Here is a 12,794-nt window from a genome sequence, read left to right on the forward strand (position 1 = left end):
GCTGCTGTCCAGGGTCAGCCCTGAGGTCCCCATGCCCAGAGGTGGGTTCCAGTAGATCAGGGGTCCCTTTAGATCCCCCAGCGCCTGAGACATGGAGACCTGGGAGGGACTGCCCCATGAGTCCTTGGTGCCCACAAATTCCAAGACCCCTCAGGTACCAGAGCGTGTGTCCCAGTGGAGCAGGTGAGGGAGACAGGGACAGAGAGAGAGACAGAAAGCCACCTTGCATGAAGCGGGAGTGGGTGGAGCCCCACCCCTGGAACTTCCTCTTTCGGGGTTCTTCCTTTCTCTCTCAGCTCTCCGTCTCTCTCAGCCTCTGTCTTTCTCCCTGTCTCCCCCACTGTCAGCACCTCTTCTGTGTGGTGAGTGGACCACTTACCCCACTAGGTGAAGATGTCAGCCCAGGAGAGCTGCCTCAGCCTCATCAAGTACTTCCTCTTCGTTTTCAACCTCTTCTTCTTCGTGAGTTGCCTCATGGCTACCCAGCCGGGGCCCAGCCCCTGCCGCTAACCCAGCCCTCATCTTCCCCCGTGGCCCACCCCCGTATCCGCATCTCCTCTCCCCAGGTCCTGGGCAGCCTGATCTTCTGCTTCGGCATCTGGATCCTCATCGACAAGACCAGCTTCGTGTCCTTTGTAGGTGAGGGGGGCTGGGGCAGGTGGGAGGGCCTCCCCCAACTCAAGCAACTTCCTGGGGTCTCCCTTGTCTCAGGGAGACCCATGGTGCCCTACTCTGCAGGCAGGCCACAGGCTCCCATCCACTGCTCACCGGAGGCTTCTGGGAGCCTGAGTCTTCTTCCGGCAAATGGGGTTGTGCATACAAACAACAATGATCATGAGAGCCATTTCTCAAGCACTTCCTATCTGTTGGGCCTTGTGGCTGGTCAGATGCCCCCACAAACCTTCCCCTCTCTTGAGGTTCAGAGAGGGGAAGTCCCTTGATGGATGTCATATAGCAAGGAAGTAAAAGAGCCAAAATAACATTAATAATAGGAAAATAATAATGAAGTATGACCCTAAATAATAATGAAATATGACCCTAAACGCTCATATTTAAGAAGTCTTTGCCCTGGGTTGAACACATGTCCCCATGTGTCCCTCAAAATGACCCTAGGGGCCGGGCACAGTGGCTCACACCTGTAATTCCAGCACTTTGGGAAGCCGAGGCAGGTGGATCACTTGAGGTCAGGAGTTCCAGAATAGCCCGGCCAACATGGTGAAACCCTGTGTCTACTCAAAAATACAAAACGTTAGCCAGGCATGGTGGCGCATGCCTGTAGTTCCAGCTACTAGGGAGGCTGAGGCAAGAGAATCACTAGAACCCGGGAGGCAGAGTTGCAGTGAGCCGAGATCACATCACTGCACTCCAGCCTGGGGGACAGAGCGAGACTCCGTCCCCAAAAAAAAAAAAAAAAAAAAAAACCAACCGGAAGAAATAGATACCATCTCCTAGGCCTCAGGGAGGTTTAAGGAGCCAAGCCAATGTCACAGAACAAGTGATAGGGCTGAAACTACTGGGGATGAGGAGGAGCTGAAGGAGGAAGAAGAGGGTGAGAGGAAGAGAGACAGAGACCCAGGGATGGGAAACAGAGGCCCAGAAAGAAGAGAAAGTTTCAGAAGGAAACAGGGACTCAGGGTGGGGCAGGGACAGAGTACCAGAGAGACGGGCACCAGGATACTGCTCCCCACTTGGGCGGCTGCCTAGGTGGGAAATGGGGCTGCCTGGAGCTGTGCCACCCAGCTCATCATCGCTCCCCTCACCTCTCCCAGGCTTGGCCTTCGTGCCTCTGCAGATCTGGTCCAAAGTCCTGGCCATCTCGGGAATCTTCACCATCGGCATCGCCCTCCTGGGTTGTGTGGGGGCCCTCAAGGAGCTCCGCTGCCTCCTGGGCCTGGTGAGTGCCCCATCCCTCTCCGTCCCTAGGAACACTCCTATCCCCACCCTCAAAAATGGCCTGGGCTGGGGTTGCAGGGGTGGTCAGCCTGATCTCTCCACTCTGCTTCCCAGTATTTTGGGATGCTGCTGCTCCTGTTTGCCACACAGATCACCCTGGGAATCCTCATCTCCACTCAGCGGGCCCAGGTGAGCTTCCTGCAGTGGCCACCACCCACCCCCAGCAAGGAGGAGGGGGAAGGGAGTGGTGGGAGAGGGTGGAGAGAGACCAAAACAAAGGCAGACAGGGGCTAACCTAGATAAAGAGAAATAAGAGGCTGGGCCTGGTGGCTCATGCCTGTAATCCCATAATCCCAGCACTTTGGGAGGCTGAGGCGGGAGGATTGTTTGAGTCCAGGAGTTTGAGACCAGCCTGGGCAACATAGTGAGACCCCATCTATATTAAAAAAAAAAAAAATCCGGGTGTGATGGTGTGCACCTGGGGTCTCAGCTACTTGGGAGGTGGGAGGATCACTTGAGCCAGGGAGTTTGAGGCTACAGTGAGCCATGCACTCATCCTGGGTGACAGAGTGAGACCCTATCTCAAAAAATAAATAGAAAGACACACCGACCTGGACCAAGAGTGAGAGGCATAAACAGCTCCAGAGGGAAACACACCGGAAAAAGAGAGAACAAGAGAAAAAAATAGACGCCCTGAAAGAAGAGACAGAGACTTAATGAGCTGTAGAAATAGTGGAAGAAACAGAAAGACAGACCTGAAGTACACAGAGCTAGCCATTCAGTAAGGATTTGAGACTGGCCCAGAGATGCACAGGGACCGCCTGAGGCTGGCACAGCCTGAGAGGGGGAGGGGAGGGGTGGGGCGGTGAAGATGAGGCCCAGCCTCACTGGTGGCCTCTCAGCTGGAGCGAAGCTTGCAGGACGTCGTAGAGAAAACCATCCAAAAGTACGGCACCAACCCCGAGGAGACCGCGGCCGAGGAGAGCTGGGACTACGTGCAGTTCCAGGTAAGCCCCCCTCCTCCAGTTCCCCCCCAGACTGACCCGCCTCAGCCCTGTGCTTCGAGGAGACTCCACCCCAACGTGGCCCCGACCCCCAGCTCTACGATCCTAACGTACCCCAACCCCTCCCAGGCCCGACGCCCCCCACTTCCCAAATGACACAACTGGCCCCGGCGTCGCCCAGTCTCCCAGTACCCAGACCCTGGCATGGCTTCGCCATCTACCTCGAGAGACTCCGCCCCCGCCCCCGCCCCGACCAGAGGTTGTCAGGCCCCTAGTCCCAAGACCCTAGCGAGACACGGCTTCCTACCCCGTAGTGACTCTGGCTTCCACTGGACCCCGCCCCCAATGAGACTCACAGGGTCTCGCACTCCTATTCACCTGTCGGGTATCAGAGGCTCAATTGCACCACCCACTCAATCTCTAGTCCACAGCGCGACGCTGCAGCTCCTTCCCCAGCCCTCGGTCACCCCGTGACTCGTCTTTCCCAGCCCGATGTTCCCGTAATGTCCCCTGGCCTCGGCCCCATCGCGACCCCAGCCCACTGTCCCCCCACTCCACACCCACCACTTAGTCCCCTGCTCCCCGACGTGACCTCATACCCATCACCTTGTCCCCTGATCCCCAACATCATATGTCTCCAGCCCCGGTCCCTCTGACCCGTATCCCTCTCCCAGCTGCGCTGCTGCGGCTGGCACTCCCCGCAGGACTGGTTCCAGGTCCTCATCCTGAGAGGTAACGGGTCGGAGGCGCACCGCGTGCCCTGCTCCTGCTACAACTTGTCGGCGACCAACGACTCCACAATCCTAGATAAGGTGATCTTGCCCCAGCTCAGCAGGCTTGGACAGCTGGCGCGGTCCAGACACAGTACAGACATCTGCGCGGTCCCTGCAAAGAGCCACATCTACCGCGAGGTGGGCAGGGGTTCGGAGCATAAACCTGTCGAATGGGGCGGGGCCTGCGGGAGGCGGAGGGCTGCCGGTGAGGAGCAGGGCCTGAGAAAGGGCGGGGACTACGAGAAAAGGAAAGGTACGGCAGGAGGGGCAGGGCCCTCTGAAGGGGGCGGGGGGTCTGTAGGAAGGGCAGGGCCTAAAGAAAAGGCTGGGCTGGCTCTGGAATACAGACGTCTAAGGAGGGGCCAGGCTTGGAAAAGGTGAAGCGAGGGTGCACTAGTAAGGAGACGAGAGTGCCCTGGCGACTAGGGGAGCCGGTAGATGCCTGAAGGCGGTGAGGGTTGGGCTGAAAAGAACGCTGGGCCTGGGCTTGAGAGTCCCAGAAAGAATCCCGATAACTTTTCCCTACACCCCCAGGGCTGCGCGCAGAGCCTCCAGAAGTGGCTGCACAACAACCTTATTTCCATAGTGGGCATTTGCCTGGGCGTCGGCCTACTCGAGGTGATCTGGCCCCGCCCCCACCTGCGATCGGCCCTAAATCCCTAGATGGCCCTGCCCTTCATTTCGCGTCCTTCGGTTGCCTGGGAAGGACGCGCTCAGGGCGGAGCGCAGCCCACCCCAGCCCTCCCGTCGCTCCACCCAGCACCGGGGGGGTGGGGGCGGCCTAGCTTCAGGGAGCCCTGATTGGGTGTACGCAGGGAAAACCTCCTGCTATTGGCTGCGATCTCCCTCCCCTTTCCCCGCAGATGACTGTCATGGTGCTGAGCGTGCAGCTACAGCGCAGGGCACTCCGCCGGAAATGCGAGCCGCACGTGCCGGAGGCTGGGGGTTCGAGCCCCGGGCCCAGCTTGATCGCTGACGGCGGCGGCGGGCGCAGCGGCAGTCTGTGGGGTGGCTGGGGCATGGCGGGTGCCTGCCCCAACTGGGGGGACAAGGCACCGCAGGGCAAGCTGCCCATGGCCCTGGGGCTTTGGCCGCTGTGGGTTCAAGACGAGGACCAGCCTGACACTGGGAGTGCGGGCGCAGAATTAGAGGCCGAGGCAGAATTAGAGGCTGAGGCTGAGGGGGAGACAGATGAGCCTCCAAAATAAAGGACCCTGGGCTTGCTTCCGACCTTACTCCTTCTCAGCCTCTACCCCCACTTGTAGCAGTTGTTCCCGCCTCATCAGCCAGCCCTGCGGCAGTTCCCGTCGAGCCCCGCCCATTTCTACCTATCCCCTTCTCCAGCCCCGTCCCGCCCAATTCACGGCCCCACCCCTGACTTTTCTCGCCCGGGTGGGCATCACCCCCGTCTCGCCAGCACCCCTTCGACTTCTCTGACCTCATCTCCTTTCTCTATAGCTCGGGTTCATGACGCTCTCGATATTCCTGTGCAGAAACCTGGACCACGTCTACAACCGGCTCGCTCGATACCGCTAGGCCCCGCCCTCCCCAAAGTCCCGCCCCGCCCCCGTCACGTGCGCTGGGCACTTCCCTGCTGCCTGTAAATATTTCTTTAATCCCCAGTTCGCCTGGAGCCCTCCGCCTTCACATTCCCCTGGGGACCCACGTGGCTGCCTGTCCCTGCTACTGTCACCTCTCCCACAGGACCTGGGGCTTTTGTCCACAGCTTCCTGTCCCCATCTGTCGGCCTACCACCACCCACAAGATTATTTTTCACCCAAACCTCAAATAAATCCCCTGCGTTTTTGGTAAAATAGCTTTATCCTCTGTCAGAACACAAACCAACAAACTTTGAGAGGGGAGGGAGGAAACAGTCTAGCTCACGGCTCACTTAGGAGGGGGGATGAGATTAGAAAGTTTCAACCCACTGCTTGTGCAGCTGAGATAAAGTCAAGACCCTAGCACCCACTTATAAATATCTCGTTATATTAAAAAAGAATATTCCCAGGGCCCACCTGGCTCCGCTCCTGCACAGAAAGGATTCATCTTCACTTTGTGACCTCACAGGTCATGGAGTGAAGGTGGTAGAGAGGGGCAGAAATTTCAGGGGGAGGGGTGGCTGGGGAAAAGTAAAGGGGACAAGCCAATGTGTAACTAGGGCTCTCCAAGACATGCAGAGGAGTGGGGGGGGGGCCCTGTCAGGGGCTGAAAAGCCAGTGCTGTACCTGGGGGGTTGTCTCACTCCTGTCCCCACAATCCCTGATACTCCAAAGTGATCTGTCCTTTCAGACACCCACTGTGAGGTCCCAATATTGGGGTTTATCCTTTCTTCAGTCCCAGCCTGTTCAGCTCTCCAACCAAGTTTTGGGGGCCCCTCTAATGGGGGGGATGGCCCCAGTTGCTTAGGCCTCGGAGGTCAACCCCTTTACATCACAGCCCTCTCCCCAAATAAGAAGCATGAGGTGAGCTGGAGGATCCTCCCTGGGAGGAGGGTGTTCTGGGGGTGAGCCAGTTTTGGGGTCCCCCTTCAGTCCCTGACCAGGCGGTAAATGTGATGCTGGGCCCCACGCTCGCTGGTGGAGACCTCGAAGACATAGGCGGTGCAGAGCAGCAGTTCCTGGGTGTCTCTGTTTGTCACCACCTGCCAGGAAGGCCAGGACAAGGGACTTATGATTAGAAGGGAGGGCAGGGACCCCTGTGCCCCCCTGTCAAGCTATCATGGAATACCCAGCAGGCTCTTTTCCATCTCCAGGAAACAGGCCGCCACCATATCATGTTCCCCAGGAGAAAGGGATGCCCAAAAGTCACTGCCCTGGGCAATGGGGGTTACCCCTCAGCTGAGCATTGGCAGTTATGGTGTATCACGTCTCAGGGTTAATCGGGTTCCCATCACATCACATTCCCCAGGTAAAAGGGGTCCCCATCATGTCACAAGTAAAGAGAGAACCTTCCCTGCAGGTTCCGCAGTCAAGGGGTCTCTGCCTCAGCAGTCCAAAAAGTTAAAGGGGCTCCCACCATATCATGTTCCTTGACAAGCTGAGGATCTGCCTTCAAGTGCCCTCCAGTCAGCTTCACCAGGGAAGGAGGGACCCACCTTATGCGCGAGTGCTGTGGGGCTGGGCGTGGTGGCTCACGCCTGTAATCCCAGCACTTTGGGAGGCCTAGGCAGGTGGATCACTTGAGGTCGGAGTTCAAGACCAACCTGGCCAACATGGTGAAACCCTGTCTCTACTAAAAATACAAAAATTAGCCAGGCATGGTGGGGCGTGCCTGTAATCCCAGCTACTCGGGAGACTGAGGCAGGAGAATCACTTGAACCCGGGAGGCAGAGGTTGCAGTGAGCCGAGATCTTGCCACTGCACTCCAGCCTGGGCGACAGAGCGAGACTCCATCTCAAAAAAAGAGAGAGAGAGAGTGCTGTGACATCCCCACCACATCAGTTCCCTGGGTGAAGGGGTCCCCTAAACTAAGGGTCAATGGTGGGGTCCCCGCTGCATCAGTTTCCTAGTTAAAAGAGCCTCAGGCTGAGGGCTCACTTCAGAGTCCCTGCTGTGTCAGTTCCTGGGTGAGGAGTTCCCCTAGACTGAGGGTCTGTTATAGGTACTGTCCCTCCACACTGGGGGCCCCTGGGAGCCCCCACTCCAGCCCAGCCCCAGGCATCACCTGGAGGATGGTGAAGTTTTCCAGGACGCTGTTCATCATGTATCGCTCAGGCAGCTGCCGCAACTTGTGCAAGAAATTCACCAGGTACTCACACATGGGCGAGCGTAGCAGGCGGTACACAAACCTGCCGTCCTCCAGCTGGGCCCGTTCCGTCTGAACCAAGGGGAAGGGAGTGGGAAGAATGGTGGCTGAGAGACACACGGGTCACCCCAGGAACTGAGCTCCACCCTGTGCCTCTAAGATGCCACCACACTCACTCTTACTGCCACCTTCCTTTCATCACCCCACCCACAGTGGCTGGAGACTGGGCCTGAACCCTCGGGGATCTGAATCAGGATCTCTGAGCCTGCAAATCACAAGCCCCTCAAAGTGATTCTCTGAACCCGCAAAGACCTCTGAACTCCTCTAACCTCCCAGCCCTCAGATACCCTCCAAAGACCCCTCCATGACATCTTCAAACTCTATCTGACCTCTAACTTGAGACTTCCCCAAGTTTCCAGCAACCGTAAGTGTGACTTCTGAACCTTCTTGCCCTAAGAACCTCTCCATATCCATAAGACCCTTCTCAATCTCAGTGACTCTAAATCTCTATACTACACATTACCTGTCAGCCCTCAGAATGATCCCTACCTGTGACTTCTGAACTCCCCATTAGTTCCCAATGCATGCATTAAACCCTCAAAGAGGCTGGGACACTCTCCCTCCATGCATACTCCCAAATGCCTGAGTCATCATGGCTTCTGGTCCATTCTGCACCCCCAAGTGCTGGGTGGCTGGGCAGTCACCTGCCCAGAGCTCCACCCCTCCAGCCTCACCTCCACCTTCTCCACCACCTGCTTGCCAAAGGAGCAGACCTTGGAGGAACAGGTGAGGGTCATGTGTTCCAGGCTCTCATACTGGCTGCTCACTCCGTAGAAGCCACCGCTGCTGATGCTGCCACTGGCCCCCGCCTCCTCACCACTTGGGCCCCAGTTCAGGTCCGCCTGGGAGATGGGAAGGCACAGATGAGTCAGAGGGGACGTCCCTTATAAACGTGGGGACTACCAGGCACAGTGGTCCACACCTGTAATCCCAGCACTTTGGGAGGCCGAGGTGGGTGGATCACCTGAGGTCAGGAGTTCGAGACAAGCCTGACCAACATGGAGATACCCCGTCTCTACTAAAAATACAAAATTAGCCGGGCGTGGTGGTGCATGCTTGTAATCCCAGCTACTGGGACACTGACGTAGGAGAATCACTTGAACCTGGGAGGCAGAGGTTGCGGTGAGCCGAGATCATGCCATTGCACTCCAGCCCGGGCAACAAGAGCGAAACTCCGTCTTAAAAAAAAAAAAAAACACAGTGGAGACTGCCCCATAGCCTGCCATTACCCCTGCAGTTCCCAGCTTGATTCCTCGGTGTTGTTTTTTTGTTTGTTTGGTGTTTTTTTTTTTGGAGGGGGGACAGGGTCTTGCTCCGTCACCCAGGCTGAAGTGTGGAGGTACAATCACAGCTCACTGCAGCCTCGACCTCCTGAGCTCAAGTGATCCTCCCATCTCACCCTCCTGAGTAGCTGGGACCACAGGTGCATGCCACCACACCCAGCTAATATTTTGTATTTTTTGTAGAAACAGGGTTTCACCATGTTGCCCAGGCTGGTCTCCAACTCCTGGGCTCAAGCAATCCTCCCACCTTGGCCTCCCAAAGTGCTGGGATTACAGGCGTGAGCCACCGCGTCAGGCTTTCAAAATTCTCCAAGGGCTGGTTTCTGGAGAAGATCCATCGTCTATCAGTGTTGAAGAAGTCTGGGTCCCCAAAACAGTCTTGGCCCTGTCTCCCCAGTAACCAAAGGAGCCCTGGAATTCAAATTCAATCTTTTTTCTTTTCTTTTTTTTTTTTTCTGAGACGAAGTCTCACTCTTGCTGCCCAGTGCAATGCCGTGATCTTGACTCATGCAGCCTCTGCCTCCCAGGTTCAAGCAATTCTCCTGCCTCAGCCTCCCAAGTGGCTGGGATTACAGGCGCACGCCATCATGTCTGGCTAATTTTTGTATTTTTAGTAGAGACAGGGTTTTGTCATGTTGGCCAGGTTGGTCTCGAACTCCTGAACTCAGGTGATCCACCCACCTAGGCCTCCCAAAGTGCTGAGATTACAGGCATGAGCCACTGTGTCCAGCCAATTCAACCTTTTTCTCTTGAAGCCCGCAACTCAAGAGTTCAGCCCCTTCCAAGGGCCTGGTTACTGCGGCAGTTACTCCTTAGCAACCAGTTCAAGATGAATACCTCCCTCTAAGCCCCTCTCACCCTGGTTGCTAAGGCAAGTGGCTACTCCCTAGCAATGGGACCTCACAGAGCCTGAGGAGGCCTGACTCATCCTCAGAGCACTTCCCCCTCGGCCGAATCTGAGAGGTCAGACTCCCTCCATGACCCCAGTGGCCAAGTGTGTGTAGACAGCTGGCCAAGTGTCACCAGGCCAAGTGGGGCCTAAGGAAGCCTAAGAGCTCATCACACCTTTGGTCTGAGTCACCTCCTTGAGAGGCGCACCTCTTCCTCTTCCTAACTTTAGTTGCTAACACTGTGCCAGGTCCGTCTTCTCAGGGGCCCGATTCCATCTCTCACTGCGGCAAAACCAAAGACCTTACCAGCTGCTCCTCTGAACCCCTTCAGCAGCTGGGCCTCCTAAGGGGGTGGCTCTCCAGTCCTAGGACCTGATGAGGCCTGTCTTAAGCCCCAACAATGTCTAAGCCCTCAGCTGCACATCCCCAGAGCAGTTTCAGGCCTCTGCTTCACATGGCAGAAAGCTCCAGAACCATGAACAGCAAGCTCCAGAATAGCAACATTCCCAGCAAGACAAGTAAAGTTCAGGCCCTCAGCAGGCCTTTCCTTCCTTTCCTTCCTTTCCTTCCTTCTTTCTTTCTTTCGACAGGGTCTCATTCTGTCACCCAGGCTGGAGGGCAGTGGCACAATCTTGGCTCACTGCAGCCTCCACCACCCGGGCTTAAGTGATCCTCCTGCCTCAGCCTCCACAGAAGCTGGGACCACAGGTGTGCACCACCACACCCAGCTATTTTTTTTCATTTTTTGTAGAGTTGAGGTCTCACTGTGTTGCCCAGGCTGGTCTCAAACTCCTGAACACAAGCGAAACTCTCGCCTCAGCTTCCCCAAGTACTGGGAAGATAGGAGTGAACCACCACACCTAGCCAGGCTTTCTTTTCAGAGACTAGATCCCTCTACCACCTTTGTTACTATAAGAACTAGCACCCCCTAAACATCCAGGCAACATTTATTGAGCCCAGGCCAGGCGCTGTGGCTCACACTTGTAATCCTAGCACTTTGGGAGGCCAAGGCGGGTGGATCACTTGAGGTCAGGAGTTCAAGACCAGGCTGGCCAACATGGTAAAACCCTGTCTCTACTAAAAATACAAAAATTAGGCCAGGTGCAGTGGCTCATGCCTGTAATCCCAGCACTTGGGGAGGCCAAGGTGAGCGGATCACTTGAGGTCAGGAGTTCAAGATCAGCCTGGCCAACATGACGAAACCCCATCTCTACTAAAAATACAAAATCAGCTGGGCGTGGTCACGCATGCCTGTAATCCCAGCTACTTGAGAGGCTGAGGCTGGAGAATCGCTTGAACCCAGGAGGCAGAGGTTGCAGTGAGCTGAGATCGCACCATTGCACTCCAGCCTGGGCCACAAGAGCAAAACTCCATCTCAAAAAAAAAAAAAAACCAATAAAATAAAATAAAACACATTTATTGAACCCCTGTAGTGTTAGTCATCATACTGGACACCAAACCAAGTAGCCCTAAGAAACACGCAAGATGGGCTCTCTTAGTCCCAATTATATAAATAGCACCTGACACCAGGCCTCTATATAGGAAGTGCTCAATAAATGATTGCTACATAAATACAGGACTAGGCTGGGCACGGTGGCTCACACCTGTAATCCCAGCACTTTGGGAGGCCAAGGCGGGCAGATCATTTGAGGCCAGGAGTTCAAGACCAGCCTGGCCAACATGGTGAAACCCCATCTCCACTAAATATACAAAAATTAGCCAGATGTGGTTGCGGGTGCCTGTAGTCCAAGCTACTGGGGAGGCTGAGGCAGGAGAATCGCTTGAATCCAGGAGGCAGAGGTTGCAGTGAGCCAAGATACAGCCACTGCACTCCAGCCTGGGTAACAGTGAGACTATGTCTCAAAAATAAATAAATAAACAAATAAATGAATACAGGACTTGACAAAGCCACTCCATGGCTCTTTTCATCACTTCCTCAAAGCCAGACATTCTCTAGCAACAAGGTCTGGTGAAACTGATGCAAAGCATCAGTCCCCTCTTTAGAAACCAGTCTCCACAAGTCCACTGGCTAAGGGGAGGGAACCTTTCCTTAGCAGCAAGGCTTGGTGCAGTCAGGTGGGGCACAGGGAAGCCTGGAACATGGCAAGCCCATGCCCAGGACCCTATTAGCTACATGGCCAGGTAACTCACCATATTAGTTACATGTGGCAATGTCTAGTGGGATCCAGGCAGGCCCAGACACCTCCAACCCACCCTGGGGGCTGGTCTCCTCGGTGTTCCTTGTTGCAAAGGGGGCTGACACTCCAAGCCATGAGGACTGACCAGTAAGTCCCAGGCTGACCTGGTAGGGCCCGCGACCGTCTCTCTCAGGGCCAGAGGCCTTTGCTGGGACGCCACGGGATTTGTGAGCACTTTTGGTTTTGCTGCGAGAACTCACCCAGAACTTGACCAGGAAGAAGGCATGGGGGGGCCCACGATCATACAGCTCTCGGAGGCCACCCTTTTTCTCGGGGAATTTGTCGTAGATCTGCCGGACGTCCACGCTCTCGAGCGGCGGCGCTCCGGGGCTGGGGCAGTGCTGGCTGATGTGCACGAACAGGTGCCTCTGGTACTGAGGAGGGTTGGCCGTGAGTGAGAAGTCGGAGGTGAGCTGGACCTCCAGCCCATGCTGCCTGAGCCCACCAAATGCCGTCACCATCCCCACAGCTCTGGCCAGCTGTTCCACACAGTCCACCTAGCCCTGGGCCTGACTCCCACCTATCGTCCTTACTCCTGCTCCTGCACCCAAAGTCTCCTGCAGCCCCTGCAGTCCCACAGTCCCCAACTCCCTGCCGCACCCGCCCAACTCCATCCTCACTGCCTCAGCCTCACCTCAGGCCTCCTGCCCTCACCCCAGCCTCCAACCTCACCTCTCCAGTTCATCCCTCAGGTGGCTCCAGACCTGCCCCTGCCCCTCCCCTGGTCATAGCCCTCCCATAGCTCCCCAGCAGCCCCAGGGCAAAGCTCACACCCCCTAGGCCTGGTCCTATACAGAACAGGTGCTCATAAATGTTCAATGGATGGAAGAGTGAATGAATGGGAATCCACAGAGGTCTTGTGGTTGATGTTTTGATTGATGTTTATATGGTGTGGCAGAGACTGCTACGTGTTCACAAATCCTGGTTCCTTTACACAGTGTGAAACTAC

At 56.0% G+C, this 12,794-nt stretch overlaps 2 protein-coding genes across 26 annotated transcripts in view; one reads left to right on the plus strand and one right to left on the minus strand.

Moving 5' to 3' along the window:
• Positions 1-5,484, plus strand: CD37 (CD37 molecule). 8 transcript variants are annotated; one of them, XM_054466380.2, is made up of 9 exons: positions 1-41; positions 388-462; positions 567-635; positions 1,770-1,894; positions 2,008-2,082; positions 2,796-2,900; positions 3,572-3,808; positions 4,205-4,288; positions 4,534-4,895. In XM_054466380.2, the coding sequence occupies exons 1-9, from the start codon at positions 32-34 to the stop codon at positions 4,876-4,878; spliced, it is 1,125 nt and encodes a 374-aa protein (XP_054322355.1). In that variant the 5' UTR covers positions 1-31; the 3' UTR covers positions 4,879-4,895. The 8 variants fall into 8 exon arrangements, with proteins under 8 accessions (XP_054322355.1, XP_054322354.1, XP_054322353.1 ...); XM_054466379.2 differs by having other exon boundaries at positions 17-183; XM_054466378.2 differs by having other exon boundaries at positions 17-154; positions 567-639.
• Positions 5,473-12,794, minus strand: part of TEAD2 (TEA domain transcription factor 2) — a 21,907-nt gene continuing 14,585 nt past the window's right edge. For 11 of the 18 annotated variants that reach the window (XM_054466367.2, XM_054466362.2, XM_054466368.2 and 8 more), the window contains 4 exons: positions 12,046-12,219; positions 8,149-8,316; positions 7,334-7,486; positions 5,473-6,311 (listed from right to left, as the gene is read on the minus strand). In XM_054466367.2, the coding sequence (XP_054322342.2) occupies positions 6,198-6,311; positions 7,334-7,486; positions 8,149-8,316; positions 12,046-12,219 (609 nt within the window). In that variant the 3' untranslated portion in view covers positions 5,473-6,197. The remainder of the gene's footprint in view (positions 6,312-7,333; positions 7,487-8,148; positions 8,317-12,045; positions 12,220-12,794) is intronic. The other 7 variants (XM_063657768.1, XM_063657770.1, XM_063657772.1 and 4 more) reach the window with 1 other exon arrangement.

The sequence above is a fragment of the Pongo pygmaeus genome, chromosome 20 (assembly GCF_028885625.2).
Source record: "Pongo pygmaeus isolate AG05252 chromosome 20, NHGRI_mPonPyg2-v2.0_pri, whole genome shotgun sequence".
Lineage (NCBI taxonomy): Eukaryota > Metazoa > Chordata > Mammalia > Primates > Hominidae > Pongo > Pongo pygmaeus.